Source organism: Solanum pennellii, chromosome 9 (assembly GCF_001406875.1).
Source record: "Solanum pennellii chromosome 9, SPENNV200".
Taxonomy (NCBI): domain Eukaryota; kingdom Viridiplantae; phylum Streptophyta; class Magnoliopsida; order Solanales; family Solanaceae; genus Solanum; species Solanum pennellii.
This window is the reverse complement of record NC_028645.1, coordinates 83,569,388-83,586,344: the sequence shown is the minus strand read 5'-3', so window position 1 is coordinate 83,586,344 and position 16,957 is coordinate 83,569,388. Positions and strand designations below refer to the sequence as shown.

At 33.2% G+C, this 16,957-nt stretch overlaps 3 protein-coding genes across 6 annotated transcripts; all 3 read right to left on the bottom strand.

The window, feature by feature from the left end:
• Positions 1-183: 183 nt before the first annotated feature.
• Positions 184-3,480, bottom strand: LOC107031336 (auxin-induced protein PCNT115). Its single transcript, XM_015232659.2, has 5 exons — positions 3,231-3,480; positions 1,921-2,136; positions 1,270-1,442; positions 1,082-1,184; positions 184-726 (listed from the first exon to the last, which is right to left on the bottom strand). The coding sequence occupies exons 1-5, from the start codon at positions 3,453-3,455 to the stop codon at positions 388-390; spliced, it is 1,056 nt and encodes a 351-aa protein (XP_015088145.1). The 5' UTR covers positions 3,456-3,480; the 3' UTR covers positions 184-387.
• Positions 2,059-6,897, bottom strand: LOC107031337 (auxin-induced protein PCNT115-like). Of its 3 annotated transcripts, XR_003580368.1 has the most exons (7): positions 6,539-6,897; positions 5,283-5,483; positions 4,542-4,714; positions 4,354-4,456; positions 3,968-4,236; positions 3,231-3,480; positions 2,059-2,136 (listed from the first exon to the last, which is right to left on the bottom strand). XR_003580368.1 is itself a non-coding variant. In XM_027919695.1 (6 exons), exons 1-6 carry the CDS (start codon positions 6,761-6,763, stop codon positions 3,511-3,513), a joined length of 984 nt encoding a protein of 327 aa, XP_027775496.1. In that variant the 5' UTR covers positions 6,764-6,897; the 3' UTR covers positions 3,388-3,510. The 3 variants fall into 3 exon arrangements, 2 of the variants coding, with proteins under 2 accessions (XP_027775496.1, XP_015088146.1); XM_027919695.1 differs by lacking the exon at positions 2,059-2,136 and having other exon boundaries at positions 3,388-3,523; XM_015232660.2 differs by lacking the exons at positions 2,059-2,136; positions 3,231-3,480 and having other exon boundaries at positions 3,782-4,236.
• Positions 6,898-7,374: 477 nt separating this feature from the next.
• On the bottom strand, positions 7,375-9,571 carry LOC107031338 (auxin-induced protein PCNT115-like). Of its 2 annotated transcripts, none has more exons than XM_015232663.2 (5): positions 9,347-9,571; positions 8,441-8,641; positions 8,155-8,327; positions 7,960-8,062; positions 7,375-7,863 (listed from the first exon to the last, which is right to left on the bottom strand). In XM_015232663.2, exons 1-5 carry the CDS (start codon positions 9,569-9,571, stop codon positions 7,525-7,527), a joined length of 1,041 nt encoding a protein of 346 aa, XP_015088149.1. In that variant the 3' UTR covers positions 7,375-7,524. The 2 variants fall into 2 exon arrangements, with proteins under 2 accessions (XP_015088149.1, XP_015088148.1); XM_015232662.2 differs by lacking the exon at positions 9,347-9,571 and adding an exon at positions 8,747-8,990 and having other exon boundaries at positions 7,401-7,863.
• Between the last annotated feature and the right edge of the window lie 7,386 nt (positions 9,572-16,957).

The following is a 16,957-nucleotide window of genomic DNA, read 5'->3' as shown; positions in this document are numbered from 1 at the left end:
TATTATATTATTTTAAGCTTATTTCGAGAAATTATTTATGTAACTTTATATATGTCTTTTGTGATAATATCGTAACGTAGGACTTCAGCAATTTTGAAAGCTAAACATGCTAAAAAAATTGTCTATAGCTAAAAGAACGTAAGTTTACCTGAACACTATCATGATTCAAAAATACTTGTCCAATTAAGGAAAAAGATATTTTGTAAGGCAATGGAGTAGTAATTATCAGTATTTTACTCCATAGGTAAAAGTCTACAAACATAAACATGAACTTTATTATTTGAACCATAACTAAATGGCACTATAGTCTGAATTTTGAAACAGAGAAATATACTCTCAGTGCATATTATGCACAACACAAGAACAACAACTCAAGCAACTGCAACATCATGTAGCCTTCCATGCTGAAAGGGGCGGCGTTTCTGAATTTTTGAAAGTACTCATACCAGGTATATATCGATCACCCTGGACTGCGTTAGCTGAGGCAATGGATTCAAGATCTGCCATGTCTTCTGATGTTAACTTTACAGACAGAGCTCCAATGTTCTGGTTGAAGTTTTCAATCTTAGTGGTGCCAGGGATGGGACACACGTCGTTTCCTTGGTGATGTACCCAAGCCAACGCTAGTTGAGAAGGAGTGCATCCCTTCTTAGCTGCCATATCACAAATTCGCTCATACAGCTTTTTGTTATGCTCAAGATTCTCGGCCTGGAACCTTGGCAGATGCTGCAAAATTGAGGATCAATTTTAAGTCCAACCAATTGAAGACGTACTTTACTCTCCCACAATATCGCGTAGCAAGTAGAGGAAAACAAATAGTAACACTAAACAGCACAAAGGAGAGCATTGTATACCAATTAAACAAATGGCAATATATAAGGGACAATGTTAAGTTCATACTTCATGACTTCTGATATAAACTATTGAAAGCTTTTGTCCCTAGTAATACCATCCAGATCAAATAGCTTATTATTCGAAACTCTTTCTTCTATAAAACAAGTAAATATACTTGCAACAGAAATACATCAATGCAATTAAACATGATAGCAATATGTTTGAAATCCGGAACAACAAAGCAAACCTTTCGGTAGTCTTCATTTGACAAATCCTCAAGCAGCTTTGGACCGGAAGACAAAAAGCCCCGTCCTAGTGGACTGTATGCCACAATCCCAATTCCGAGTTCTCTGAACGGTTAACAGATAGGAGAACATCAGGATCTCACACTGCTATATACCCCAAACACGAAAACTAACAGAAAGAAGAATAGACCTGCAAGTAGGGATTATTTCTTCCTCTACATCTCTCGACCATAGAGACCATTCTAATTGTACTGCTGTTATTGGATGAACAGCATGTGCTCTTCTAATTGTTGATGCTGAAGCCTCGGATAGACCTATATATTTTATTTTACCTTCTTCGACCAGCTTCTTAAGTTCTCCAACCTGGTAAAACAGGAATCTCAAGGGAATAAGAAATGTTGACAATAATCTGAAAAAAGAGAGCAGTTACATCTATTTTTCCGTTCATCTTCATATTGTTTGATTCCAGTCTCCGGATGATCATTTCTTTTATTGTTGCTTTCTTTTTCAATAAAGCAGAAAGACAGGGAATTGTCTTGCTGATTTGGACTATAAGGGCAATGATTTTGGTCTAAGCAATATAAAGAGTGTGGCTAACAACTGCTAGATCTATTCGAGATAATAAGTAAAAACATATACTCGAATACTAGCCAGAAGCTTGCATTACAGTCAAGAGCGTTTGTAGATATAATATAACCACTATACAGTAATTATTTTATTAGATTTTAGCACCACTATTTCCTCAGTAGTCATCCTCCGAGTAAGATCAAATATTACATCATTTTCCAAAATAAATAATAAGTACCTTCAAAGAGTCATAAATGGAAAAAAGAGAACTAACCGTGACTTCAATGGGCACACGTGTATCAATTCGGTGCTGATAGTACAAGTCTATACAGTCAACATCAAGTCGCTTTAAACTAGCCTCGCACGCTGACCTTACATAGGCTGGATTTCCATGCACTTCTCTCTTTCCTTCTGCTTTCTTTTCATCTCCTAAAACAATACCAAACTTTGTTGCTAATACAACCCGTTCTCTCATCCCTCCCTTCAAAGCCTACATAGATACATAATTATCAGAATTGCAAGCAACAATTATTGCAAAATGGTTAAAATTTCTCAGTTGCTTATGCGATGAATGAATAAGCTTAAGAGTGTGGTTTATGGTTGATGAAGTCGATGCGAACTTTATAAAGTTCGATTCAAATCTCAGCGGAGACAAAAATAAAATACAAAATGATTTCATTTCAATTATCTCAGCCTAGGTCTGTAAAGTTACTCAATATTTGTGCTAATGGAAGGTAGCAACTACACGATGAAATAATCAAGGTGCACATAAGTTAACTTGAACACTACTATAAGAAAATACAAGTTCACTACACTTTTGTTTCAGTGTACTTCATATTAAGAAAACAACGACTTTGCAGGAAAAAAAAAAACAGGTAAGCTCAAATAGTAAAATTAGAAATCGCGCATGAGGATACAGGTTTGAAGAATCATGAACAATTCTTCTTCTTAAGGTGCAACACGCGAGGCTTAAGCATCTGAAAGTCTGAATCGTAGCACATTGTCAGGTGAAAACATGTAATAGTACCTCAAAGTTCATAACAACCCCGCCGCCAACCCAAAAAAAGAAAATTGCAACACTTTAAACTCTGAGAACAATCATATTCTGCATATGTAAACAAATAAAAATGTATTCCATCTCAAACACCAGTAATTAGCACTGCTACTTAGTATTTACTCCCTCTGTCCTGTAATGTAACACTCCTTTTTTTTAGTCCGTTCCAAAAATGATACTCCCTTCATTTCAGTTTGTCTGCCTGGTTTTCACTTGTATGAAATTTAAGAGAATACAAAAAAACTTTTAAATCTTATAGTGTTAAACTAAAGATTCGTAGAATGTATCAAAATGTTTAAACATAAAAGCAATTTTTAATACGGATTAACAAGAAAAGTAAGACAAACAAATTGAACTATATAAAAGTTTTAATTTTTGCGACAACGAGTAGCAATCACATCCTTTACCAAAAGCAACAAAGGTACAACAATTACAGAATTACGTACAGCCATCCTAATGCATAAACTCAAAGATTTGAATTCATAAAAAAAAATAAGCATTTGGGGAAAAAAAAAGGTTGAATATCATACTTTACCAATGAGGATTTCATTGGTGTAAGGCCCATATACATCGGAGGTATCGAGAAGAGTGACGCCGGAGTTAATGGCGTGGTGGATTAGTTCGATCATATCGGGTTCGGGTTTGGGCGGCCCGTAAAAAGCGGACATACCCATACAACCAAGTCCTTGAGCAGATACTTGAAGCCCCTCTGAACCCAATTTCATTCTTCCCACTTTTGTTCCTTCCGTCGCCATTGTTGTCGTTTCAGCCTACTTCACTCTGCTAAATGCCAAGGACTCTGGTTTAGAATTATGCGCGGCGGCTGGTAAGAAAAATAGTCAATTTATCATTGCACATCTAAATACCTTTAATTCGTTTTCAAATTACAAAATAATCATCTAAATATCCCTAAAAGTTATGTGTCATATTACAGGTATTCAAATTGTCATTTGAAATGTTGATATGTACACTCTCAAAGTTCGAGTGGTTATTTGCTATTTGAGGTTAAGAATTTGAATCTATTTACATATTATATCATTTAAAAATATATATTTTTTTTAAAAAAAAAGAAAAGATCAAGTTGCATTGGATAAGAGGGATTGATTGGATGGTAAGCGTGCAAACTTAAAAATTGCAAGTTCAAATTATGTTTGGAGACATAATTTATTATTTGAAACAACAGCAAGTAGCCTATATTTATGTAGCCTTCCATGCTGAAAGGGGTGGAGTTTCTGAATCTTTGTAGGTTGCCGCAGCCGAACCGTACCTATCACCCTGGACTGCATTAGCTGAAGCAATAGATTCAAGCTCTGTCAGGTCTTCAGAAGTAAGCTTTATGGACAGAGCTCCAATGTTCTGGTTGAAGTTTTCAATCTTAGTGGTGCCAGGAATGGGACACACGTCGTTTCCTTGGTGATGTACCCAGGCCAATGCAAGTTGAGACGGGGTGCATCCCTTCTTGGCTGCAATTTGACAAATCCTCTCATACAGTTTTTTGTTATGCTCAAGATTCTCGCCCTGGAACCTCGGTAGATACTGCAAAATTGAAGATCAAAACATGCCCCATATTACACTAACAACACAAATGCACTGAAATTAAACATGATATGAGTATGCTGGAACTCCAAGACGAACAAATAAACACAAGCTAACCTTTCGGAAATCTTCATTTGAGCAGTCCTCAAGCAGCTTTGGACCGGATGATAAAAAGCCACGCCCTAGTGGACTGTATGCTACAATCCCGATTCCAAGTTCTCTAAACAGTTCACACATAGGCGTACATTAGGAGCTCGAATTGCTATAGAGCCAAACACGAAAAATTAACAGAAAAAAGAAAGTACCTGCAAGTAGGGACTATGTCTTCCTCTACATCTCTCGACCATAGAGACCATTCTAATTGAACCGCTGTTATTGGATGAACTGCATGTGCTCTTCTAATTGTTGATGCTGAAGCCTCCGATAGACCTATATATTTAATTTTACCCTCTTCAACCAACTTCTTAAGTTCTCCAACCTAGTAAAACAAGATATTCAAAGGGAAAAAATTGATGATCAACCATTCGAACAAAGATGCGAAAAAATTAAACAATATAAGCACTCAATTTAATTGTTGTAAGGCTGACATGTATTGGTCTATATGCCAATACTCTCTAAAGGTTACCCTTGCATTATATTAGAGATACCGGCTACTAATTTTTAAATTCTTTAAATGGTTAATCAAGCTCAGAGATGTAAACTAGAAGTAAGAGAAGTCTAAATAAGAGTGCAGTTGCATCTAATTTTGTCTCCACTTCATATTGCTTCTTCCCATCTCTGGAGGATCAATTCTTCTTCTTCTTTTGTCTGTGTTAGAAAGCCATTTGGATTATAATCGCAACGATTGTACTATAAACATATACAGAGACTGGCTTTCAATAACTAGATCAACTTCAAAATTATTGTGTATGTTGATCAGCATTGAAGCCATTTAGTATTTGTAAAATATATATTGTATCCAAACAAGTCAATCATTTTATCCTCCATCATGGATTAGGAAATGTTCGTAGTATTCATTTTATAGAGTTGTGATATAGAGAACTAACCGTCACTTCAATGGGCACGCGTGTATCAATCCGGTGCTGGTAGTACAAGTCTATGCAGTCAACATCAAGTCGCTTTAAGCTAGCCTCGCATGCTGCCCTTACATAGGCTGGCTCTCCGCGCACTTGCATTTTTCCATCTGCAAAACTTACAGCAAATTTTGTTGCTAACTCAACTCGTTCCCTCATCCCGCCCTTCAGAGCCTGCATAAATACAAGGATCATTGATTATCATATAACCTTGAGGACCAACAGACTCTCAACCAACCCAAGAACCAACAGTCACGCTCTTAGCAACTGACCATGACTCTCATCATTTGAAAAAAAGAATTAAAAAATTACATAGAGACCCTCTTCTTTACCCTGTAAAAGGAGCCTCATCTCTACAAACAAGGACATCAATCATCAATTATTCACTGCAACTACTACATAACATTCACTAAAGCTCTTTCTTTAATTACTTGTATTCTTGTTCTTAGACTTGGCTGACTTTGTATCGACAAGAGGTTTCTTTTCATTTTCGACTGGATAGTGGTTCAACAATAAAACAATTCTGTCTCTTCCTCGAGCTTTCCGTTTTCTGTCATTTCACTTCGATTCTTGCTACATGTGCCCTTATCCTGACCTCGATAGATTTTTAGCATCTAAATAATCAGATTATTAGCATATTAAGAATGAAATTGTTGGAACTAGCTATTACAAGTAAAGATAAACTCTGCATACTAGCACTGACTTCATTGGAACCTTCAAATTTCAAGCACCCAGCACCCATATAGATCCATATTCCTGAATCTTAAAAATTAGATCGATCATGATGAATCCGACCTTTAGATCCACACACGTATCGGACACCCGCACCTGAGTCCGAGCAATTTAGGTTAACACCTCCAAAAGTATACATGTTTTGAAGAACCATGAACAACATTTCTTGCTAAGGTCCACCTCAAAGGAGCTAAAACATGTAAAGAATAGCACCAACCCAATCCAACCTAAAACAAAGAGTAGAGTCCTTTCTTTTTTATTGATAACCATGGTGTCTTTGCTGAACCTTAAACCTCATGTTCTCGACTCATTTAATAGATCCCCCGGCTACAAGGATGCGAAAAGTACAAGTCTTTTAAGCTTTATGAACCAGCACATTTTGCATATGTTACAACAATTCCAGCTCAAACACCAAGATTCCAAAATCAACAAGCATAGCGTACAATAATCAATGCATAAAAGGCAGAGAAAATCCCTAAAATTAAGAAGTTAAATACCTTGCCGAGGAGGATTTCATTAGTGTGGGGCCCATATACATCGGAAGTATCGAGAAATGTGACGCCGGATTTAATGGCGTGGTGGATGAGTTGGACCATATCGGAATCGGGTTTGGGAGGCCCGTAAAAAGCGGACATACCCATACAACCAAGTCCTTGAGCAGATACTTCAAGACCCTCTGAACCCAATTTGATTCTTCCCACTTTTGTTCCCTCTGCCGCCATTGTTGTGATTCAGCTTAAGCTTACTTCTCTGCAAATATGCACATAATAGAGCAAGTGGATATTGTATTGTATATATAGAGGTTGCTAATTAGATATGGTATTGACAAATGACAAACCACCAAAGTTGTGGTTGTGTGTTATCGTTCATTTGGAAAGTTCGAATCCCGAATATAAAATTGTTTTTATAAATTTGTGTGAATTTGAATTAGTGTGTACGATGAATTTTGGATATGAAATCCTTTATGTGAATTTGAATATGTAATTTCGTTCCAATCTTGTATATGAAATAACTTTTATGCAAATTTAAATTAGTATGTATGTTTGAACTTTGAATCTCGACTATGGAATCATTTTTGTAACTTTGTGTAAATTTGAATTAGTATGGATATGAAATCACTTTTGTAACTTTTTTGCAAATTACGTATATTTAAACTCTGGATATGAAATCACTTCGTAACTTTGTACAAATCTAAATTAGTTATGTTCGAATTTTGCATGTGAAATTGTTTCTGTAACTTTATGCAAATCTGAATTTAGTAAAAGTTACATATAGAAAATCGAATAACTAACAGAAATATAACTAATCTATGCATAACTAAATACAAAGCCAATAGATATCAATATTTTACTCCATAGGTAAAAGTCCACAAACAGAGAATTGATTTTATTATTTGAACCATCAGTAAGTGGCACAATAGTTTTGAAACAGGAAAAAAGAAACCTCATTACATACAGTGCACAACACAAGAACAACTCTATATTTATGTAGCCTTCCATGCTGAAATAGGAGGAGTTTCTGAATCTTTGTAGGTTGCTGCAGCCGAACCGTACCTATCACCCTGCACTGCATTAGCTGAAGCAATAGATTCAAGCTCTGCCATGTCTTCTGATGTTAGCTTTATGGACAGAGCTCCAATGTTCTGATTGAAATTTTCAATCTTAGTGGTGCCCGGGATGGGACACACGTCGTTTCCTTGGTGATGTACCCACGCCAACGCCAGTTGAGACGGGGTGCATCCCTTCTTAGTTGCCATTTCACAAATCCTCTCGTACAATTTTTTGTTATGCTCAAGATTCTCGCCCTGAAACCTCGGTAGATGCTGCAAAGTTGGAGATCTTTTCAAGTCAAATGCACTGCAATTAAACATAATGTGAACATATTGGAACTCAAAACAAACGATAAATATAATCTAAACCTTTCGGAAATCTTCATTTGTCAAGTCCTCAACCAGCTTTGGACCGGCTGACAAAAAGCCCCGGCCTAGTGGACTGTATGCTACAATCCCAATTCCGAGTTCTCTGAACAGTTAACAGACGGGAAAATCAGCATCTCACATTGGTAAAAACCTCAAACACAAAAAAAAAACTAACAGAAAGATGAAAAAAAATACCTGCAAGTAGGGATTATTTCTTCCTCTACATCTCTCGACCATATTGACCATTCTAATTGTACTGCTGTTATTGGATGAACAGCGTGTGCTCTTCTAATTGTTGATGCTGAAGCCTCTGATAGACCTATATATTTTATTTTGCCCTCTTCAACCAGCTTCTTAAGTTCTCCAACCTAATAGATCAAGAATTGTACAGTAATAAAACATGCTGATAGTGTAATTTTATGCAGCATTGAGTGTTCGTAAATATTTGACAAGAGTTATCAATGGAAACAGAGAAACCAACCGTTACTTCAATGGGCACGCGTGTATCAATCCGGTGCTGGTAGTACAAGTCTATGCAATCAACATCAAGTCGCTTTAAGCTAGCCTCGCATGCTGCCCTTACATATTCTGGCTCTCCACGTACTTCTCTCTTTCCATCTGCAAAATGTATACCAAATTTTGTTGCTAACTCGACTCGTTCCCTCATTCCTCCCTTCAAAGCCTGTATTAGAATTTTAGTAGCTCAGTTAGTTAACAGAACTTTCACCTTATTATTTAATGTTCGATTCGGTACAACCATAAGTTAAAAGAATTGACAAATCGATACCTTGCCAAGGAGGATTTCATTAGTGTAAGGCCCATAACTATTTGAAGTATCGAAAAATGTTATGCCGGAGTTAATGGCATGGTGTATTAGTTCAATCATATCGGGTTCGGGTTTGGGCGGACCGTAGAAATCGGACATACCCAGACAACCAAGTCCTTGAACAGATACTTCAAGTCCCTCTGAACCCAATTTGATTCTTTTCACATTCTTTCCCCCTTTCGCCATTGTTGTCGTTCAGTTAAAAAATTCGAAGAAGTGTTTCTATAGATAAACACTTATATAACTTTGATTTATTATATGTAAGCACATGCGTTTTATTAATTATATGTAAGCACATGCGTCACTAATATGTTTCATTCTCTATTAATGCTAAGAAATTTTATATTCTAGTTTATGACTTTTCATGTTTCCATTTAATATAATTATGAGTCATATTAGGCATGTCAATAGGACGTGAGTGATGCCAAGTAAGAAAGTGTGAAAGGCTGATCATAGATGGTACGCGGAGTTATAGGAAGTAAACTGAAAAAGTATTAAGATTACATGATTAGATAAGACATAACGTGACTTTATATCGATAATTAAAATACAAAGTGATACCTTGCCAAGGAGGATTTCGTTAGTGTGTGGACCATAACTGTTGGAAGTATCGAGAAATGTAACGCCAGAGTTAACGGCATGGTGAATGAGTTGGATCATATCGGGTTCGGGTTTGGGCGACCCGTAATAAGCGGACATACCCATACAACCAAGTCCTTGAACAGATACTTCAAGTCCTTCTGAACCTAATTTGATTCTTCCCACATTTTTTCCCTCTTTCGCCATTGTTGTGATTTATCTTAAAAGTTCGAAGAAGTGTTTCTATATATAAACACAAATATAACTTTAATATATGTAAGCAAACACGTCACTAACGATGATGTGTTTCATTTTCTCTATTGCTAAGAATTTTTTTTAATTAAACTAGAAGACCTTGTGACTATAAATTCAATAAACACTAGATAAATTATTGGATTAGTTACAATTTGAATTAATAATATACTAGTCATTGACTTTTCATTTATCCATTCAATGAGTTTATTAATCAGTGGGCATCTGAAGAGGAGGTACGCTAACGTTCAAACAATGAAGTGTGAGAGGCAGATTGTAGGTGGATATGTGGAGGGATAGAAGTAGGTTAATTAGAAAAAGTATTGCAAAAAGTAATTAAACAATATATGGTCCATTTTTATATTATCGAACACCTGACTCTAGATAAGAAGGAGCAAAAATTATATATTAAAATTAAAAAAAAATAATAAGAATAGAATATTGTTTTGCGTTGCGAAGATTGTTGTGTAGCACTATTCATATTCATATCCTTGTACTTGTAGCCATATGTATCATATTATTTTGTTAGTATTTCTTTCTTGGAAACTTTACTTTGCTTTGTTACTAATTGTTTTGTTCTCTTCCTTGTTAATTTATTCTTGCACTTGAGTTTGATACATTTAAACCGAGAATATTTCAAAAACAAATTTTATTACGTGGACAAGATAATGATAAAATATGTATACAGTACTTTACCTTCTTCAGACCCATAGTTAAATTTTACTAGATATATTATTATTATAATTCAACCAACGAGAAAAATAAATAGAAAAAGCCCCCGTAAAATATAATCAAACAAAGTAGGATTCAATTTTCTACCTTATAATTCTCGCACTCTAAAAAAATATCAAGTGAAATGTATTGTCTAAACATAACTTCTAATTTTCAAAAACTTTTTTGTTCTAAGTTTCAACCAAATACCACAAGGTACAATATATTTAGCATTGTGTACAACCATCCTATTGCATAAAACTCAAAAATAAATTGATACCTTGCAAAGGAGGATCTCGTTAGTGTGGGGCCCATATACATCGGAAGTATCGAGAAGCGTGACGCCGGAGTTAACGGCGTGGTGAATGAGTTGGATCATATCGGGTTCGGGTTTGGGTGGCCCGTAAACTGCGGACATACCCATACAACCAAGTCCTTGAGCAGATACTTCAAGTCCCTCTGAGCCCAATTTCATTCTTCCCACATTTTTTCCCATTGTTGTGATTCAGCTTAAAGCTTATTACTATGCAAATATGATATATATATATATATATAATGCCATCAACATTGTGGTCGAGTGTTTGACTTTCATCTAGAAAATTACGAATTTTGAATATGAAATTATTTTTGTAAACTTGATTTTATACCTTTGTTGTGATGGTTGGATTTGAATATGATATTGTTTTTATAACTTTGTACAAATTTAAATTAGTATATTTATGTTTTAATTCTGAATGTGGGATTGATTTTATAACTTGGTACAAATATTAATTAGTATGTTCATTCGAACTCTCGTATTTGTAATTTTGTGCAAATATGAATTAGTATATAAGTTTGAATTCTAATATACACTACGGAGTTTATTTTTATTTTAATTAATATTCTTACGACTAGTAAGACAAGGTCTAGCCTCCTTGCTTGTACAGTTATACTTGTTCCTACTGATATTTTTTATGTTTAACTAGACATTATTTTGTAGTAAATTTGTTTTTAAAAAAAAGTATGTGATAGTTTAATCTTAAATTTATATCCGAAAAAAAATCGACTTAATTCGTTGATCCAACCAAATAGTTCCAAAGTGTAAGCCAAACCGAATTTATTGGAGTAGTTATTTCGATAAGCCGGATTATATTAATTTACATTGAATAATCTTTATTACTCAACCAGAAGAGAGAAATAAAAAACAAATAGAAGGAGCTAACATGAATTATAATCAAACGGAATAAATTTACATTAATAATAATATACATTATTGTTTCCTTGGAAACTTTCTTGTAATAAATATAGATTTAATCGAATTATTCGTGAAACTCCAAGTTATCCTTCCGCCCATTCCAATTTGAATTCTATTTTAATTCAACATAAATTTTTTATAAAATATATAATTGTATAAATTAAGAATATTCTAAATATATGAAGAAAAAAATAATTTTAATTAAATATATCACATAAATAAATAAAATTGACGAGTTATGGAAAAGAAAGGATACATTTGAATATCAAAAAAAGAAAAACTTTTTCAAAGTATGTGGGGTTGTGACTTTGTTGTGTTCTTTCTGATTTATTGATTTCTATCTCAAGTTAGTTTGACTTGACACTAAATTTAAGAAAGAAAGATTTTCAGAATTTCTAATTTAAAATAAGGGATAGATATTTGTGTGGCTATAAAATATTTTATTAAGATAATATAGACTTTTTAAAGTTAAATTGTTATACGATATGAAAATATGTCGTTTTTTTTTTAGACCAACTAAACAGGAAAGTGAGTCATAAATTGAGACATAGGAGGTAGCAATATTGCTTGTTTCTTGGATGAACTTTGAAGAAAATGAGTAAAAAAAAGAGGTTTCCTTTGTGTTTAGATGATTACTTTTGCATATATTTAGTTTGATTGAAAGGAAAATTGTGTTTTTTAGTGGACTTACTAATGTATAAGAGGAAAAGTTGGAGGCTATAAAGATCATATTTTTTGTTTGGTAAAATTGTACTGTATTTGGGTTTTGGGTCATGTCATTGTTGAGGTTTTCAATTGTCCTGAAAGCCAGTTTTTGATACATTTTCATTGTATAATTAAAAATTAAATCTCAAATACTAGTTTTTGATGGTAATAAAGATTTTGGTATTTGGTCATTCTGAATTCTGATGCATGTTTGTGTTTTAATACCAGGTGGTTGAAGTGGGAGAGTTGTCTGAAATATTTCAGTGGAAAGGTCATGAGGTCTACCAAATTGGGAAGAGCTCTCAAATGTATTGCTTTATTTATGGAGAGATAGTTATCTATAGAGGTATCAAAATGGGCTGGTCCAATCCAATCCAATCCAATCTTATTCTAATGGGCTAGAGAGTTAAATGGGTTGGAGTAAGCTGATCCTTTTAGTTAAATGGTCAATAAAATAGCGGTTCAACTCAATCCTAATCGGGCCACGGGTTGGGACGGATTGGCCCTTCAACCATAAAATGAACAATATTACCCTCTTAGAAAGAGTATCGATTGTTAACGTCTATAACACGATATCAATTCATACAAAAATTCATTTATAAATCACACACTTCGGTGAATAGTTATTAAAATACATTTATGAATCACACTTAGGTGAATACTTACAAAAATACATAATAATCAATGTAAGATTTAGCGGATAAATGTTGATCATTCCATCATTTCTCCCAGAAAAAACTAGTTGGTTTAAAAGATTTCCACCAACATAAGGCAACCTAATACTTAACAAATCTAAATTTCTAAATATTACACGACTAATTAATTAATGTTTTACAACTCCGCTTCTACTTTCACTCATCGATCACATTTGGATCGACATGTGATATTATTTACTTAAGAAGTTCATCTTCATCTAAAATTCACCATGAAAGATAATATTGCACAATACTTGATTTTTTATTTTTTAAAATATTTATTCATAAAATCTTTACAAATAAAACACTGTTAAATATATATATATATATTTCATAAATTAGTTAGCCCACGGGCTGACCTCTAAAGCTTGCGGGTTGGGCCTACGAGGCCAACGGGTCAAATGGGGCAGGCTCTCGTTCGTAAATGGGCCAAAAATATTAAGCCCAATCCCACTTATTTCAAGGGTTGAGTTGTGCTGACCTCACGGGGCAAGCCCATTTTGACGGCTCTAGCTATCTAGTACTTGTTGTTAATAGAATGTAGTACTTGTTGTTAATAGAAGGTAGTAAGTATCATGTTGAATTAGTCGAGGTACAAGAAAAACTGATTCTTTTATTCTTGTTACTGGTGGAAGGTATACTCTACAACAAAAGTAACTTGCAGCAGCAATAAATCATTATGTTAATATAGAGTGCTAAAATTTTTACTGACATTAATTAAGTGACATTAGAATTAATATCGCTAAAAGATTTAGAGACATATACAAAAAAAAAATTAATTACCGCTAAAAAACGTATTTAGAGACAATTAAAAATTAATTGTTGCTAATAATAATTTTTGACGTAGTGATAATAGGTATTGTGTTTAATTTGTCGAGTTGTGTATAACCTGATCAAGACATCATCGAAAGCTTTATTTGCAGTCATGGTGGATAGAGTTATTTAATTCTTGCTGTTAGTGAAAGGTATTAGATACGTTATTGAATTAAACAGATTTGGTTCATAAAAAAAAATGTATTGCTTTTATATTGTCAGGGTTTCAGATATTTGTGACATTGATCTTGGTAATGCTGCAGTCAGAAAACTAGAGGTAAATGTCACTAAATTGCACAGGTTCATCTAGAAAAGCTTACTCTTTTTGAGCAAAATTACAACAACAACCTCAACCAATATCAACACCAACAATGAGTGTGAAAATGGTGTGATTGATGATGGTACATGATCTTCATTGATTGTCTTTGCCTTTTTTCCTTCCTGTTTGTCTAGTTTTTATGCTAAAGTGTTGATTTGATGTAGTAACATGTACCAAGTCAGTCAATTTCTGCCTTTTTACTGGATCCATGTCCCCCCTTATTGCCTACTGGTTAATGCTATTTCACACAAATGTGTTTGAGATTTAATTTGTCTAGTATATAATACTATTTCATCAAATTTACGTGACACTATTTGATTTGATTCAAAAAATAAATAAAATTGAAATTTGTGATCTAGAAGTAGAAATAACATATTAAGTGTGATTCCACAAAAATAAGATTCGAAGAGGGTAAAGTATACGCAAACTTTACTATTATCTTAGAGGTAAAGAGACTGTTTCGATAAACTCTTAGCTCAAGAAAAATATATCCACCAAAGCAGGAATTGCACTAGCCTAGAATGATGGCTATATATAAATCACTTTATTAAAAGTGTGAATGTGTTTATACTTGTAAAATTTAAAGGAAAGAGTATCACGTAAATTGACACAGACGGAGCAAGGTTTGGGAAATTGGTTGTAAATTGTGACTCTTGAGTGGTTGTCTTGCATGAATAGCATCTTGGGTGGTATGCCTCAAATGTTTGTATAGTATAACATATTGAAGTACTATTGCTATAGTAAGATACACTATTATGTGTTTGGCTGCTTCTTTTGTTGTAGCTTTTAGGATTTCACTGTTGAGAAACTCCAACATTGCCTTGAGAAAAGTAAAAAATGGCAATAAAAATTAGTACTTCTTTTAAGGCTTAGGAATAAGTTTAAATTTTACTGTTTTTGTATGCTTTGGCTTTTAGAATTGGTAGACTTTTGGCTGTTTGAATCGGCTTTTTTTATCGTAAAATTCTTTATTTTTACAAAATAGGAGTAACACAAACTCAACAATGTCGTTTACAGGTAAGGCTAAGACTAATTCATACATATTAATTCAATAACATTCTCGTTTAATCGAGATTCTTACCAAAACAATTTGTTACCATCCTCAAACTCAACATCTTCATTTTTTTGTTAGTTTTTTTTTTAAAGCAAACCTAGATATCTAAAGCCAACAAACAATACAACATGAAAAATCATTATAACAAAAAGACAATAAATTAAACACAAACCTTCCAGTCAAAATTAGTCTTTCTCTAGAAAGTGAAAGGGAAGAATTAGTTTTGTACGCTATTTTTTTTTTAATAATTTGAAAAAGGAATTTAATGGTAAATTTTATCTTTAGCAAAAACACCAAGTTTTTTTTTTATGATACAGAAATCAAAGTTGGCATTATTTATTTACATTATTTACACATAAGAGGTAAGAGAAAGCAATTCTTTTTGATAAAATATTTGTACGTGTATGTATATATATGACTCTTAATATTCTTGCAATTTCACGTCCCAAACAAATATTTAGTTTCATTTAAAATAAAATTTGGACTAGATCATACTTATCCTCTTCAATTAAAAATCTTTATGTAAATTCTTGATATATCATTACACTTATTTAAGAATTCTATTTGTACAAAAACTTCACTTATGATTAACATAAAAACTCTCCTAAGCCAAATAAATCTCTTGCTTTACAACACTATAAAATCCCCACAACACCAACATTCATATTTCATCTAATTAAAAAAAAAAAAATCTTTAGTATAAACTATGGCTAAGAAAAATTGCCTAGTTACTTTTCTCATTTGCATATTTCTACTTGTAAACTTATGTTTTGCAAGTGAGAAATTTGATTCAACATCTAATGATGAAAGTGATGTTACTAATCCACAAGATAATATTGGACTAGATCATTGGCATCCATGGTATCATCCACGTCCATGGCTACGTCCACGTCCATGGTTACGTCCACGTCCATGGCTACGTCCACATCCACGTCCACATTGGCCAATTGTTCATCCTCCAATGCCTTCTCGTGGTTTTCATCCTAAGTTTCCATCAAAACCGTCTCCACCTAAGAATATTTAAGAATATTTATTAATGGATCGATCAATATCTTATTGATGATTTAGTTTTTATTAATTTTCAATTAGTTATATTTATATTCGTAGGAATATTATTTTTGATTTGATTTATATTTTATTGATGATTTAGTTTTTATTAATTTTCAAGTAGTTGAATTTCTGTTCGTAGGAATGTCGTTCTTGATTTGATTTATCACGAATAAAATTTGAATTTTATTGTTTTGCGCTTTTTACTGTAGTTTATTAATGTTCTTTTTGTGTGTGTGAATTAATTTTTTTTTCCATTCAAGACGCTCATATAATATAATATTTGAGCTTTTCTAACATGCCAAAACAAATATTTAAGGTGTATTAATAGGCCATTTTTTTCTCCAATCATATAATTTATATGACATTACGTTATTATTAATTTGTTTGTATGTTCTTATTAGTTTTGTTAAAAAAAGAATGAATTGGAGAAAGATTTGATGTTTTAATTAATTTATTTTATTTTTGCTAAAAGCCAAAGTCGTGTGTTTGAGAGGTGGGAGCAAACTTTAAAATTTCATATCTAAAGTTCATCGTTAATTTATTACTATATAGCCTCTAATTAATAGATTTTTTTATTTTTACATTTAAATGAAAAATCATTACAACAAAAGCACAATCATCTCATAATGTGTAGTTTTATACTACTAATTAGTGCTATTATCAAAGTTGGCAAGTAACACATTCAAAAATCGATTCTTTAGTGGAGTAATATTATTTTATTATATAATCATGACTAGAATCTAATCTTTGAATAATCCTA

Excerpts from the sequence above, each read along its gene's own strand:
- LOC107031336 (XM_015232659.2), bottom strand. The coding sequence starts at position 3,455 with ATGGCGACGGAAGGAACAAAAGTGGGAAGAATGAAATTGGGTTCAGAG. Across the intron at positions 1,443-1,920 it reads GTGTGCCCATTGAAGTCACG|GTTGGAGAACTTAAGAAGCT; the intron begins GTTAGTTCTCTT and ends CTGTTTTACCAG. Across the intron at positions 727-1,081 it reads CAAATGAAGACTACCGAAAG|CATCTGCCAAGGTTCCAGGC; the intron begins GTTTGCTTTGTT and ends TCAATTTTGCAG.
- LOC107031337 (XM_015232660.2), bottom strand. The coding sequence starts at position 6,763 with ATGGCGGCAGAGGGAACAAAAGTGGGAAGAATCAAATTGGGTTCAGAG. Across the intron at positions 4,715-5,282 it reads GCGTGCCCATTGAAGTGACG|GTTGGAGAACTTAAGAAGTT; the intron begins GTTAGTTCTCTA and ends TTGTTTTACTAG. Across the intron at positions 4,457-4,541 it reads GACATAGTCCCTACTTGCAG|AGAACTTGGAATCGGGATTG; the intron begins GTACTTTCTTTT and ends TGAACTGTTTAG.
- LOC107031338 (XM_015232663.2), bottom strand. The coding sequence starts at position 9,571 with ATGGCGAAAGAGGGAAAAAATGTGGGAAGAATCAAATTAGGTTCAGAA. Across the intron at positions 8,063-8,154 it reads GAAATAATCCCTACTTGCAG|AGAACTCGGAATTGGGATTG; the intron begins GTATTTTTTTTC and ends TTAACTGTTCAG. Across the intron at positions 7,864-7,959 it reads CAAATGAAGATTTCCGAAAG|CATCTACCGAGGTTTCAGGG; the intron begins GTTTAGATTATA and ends CCAACTTTGCAG.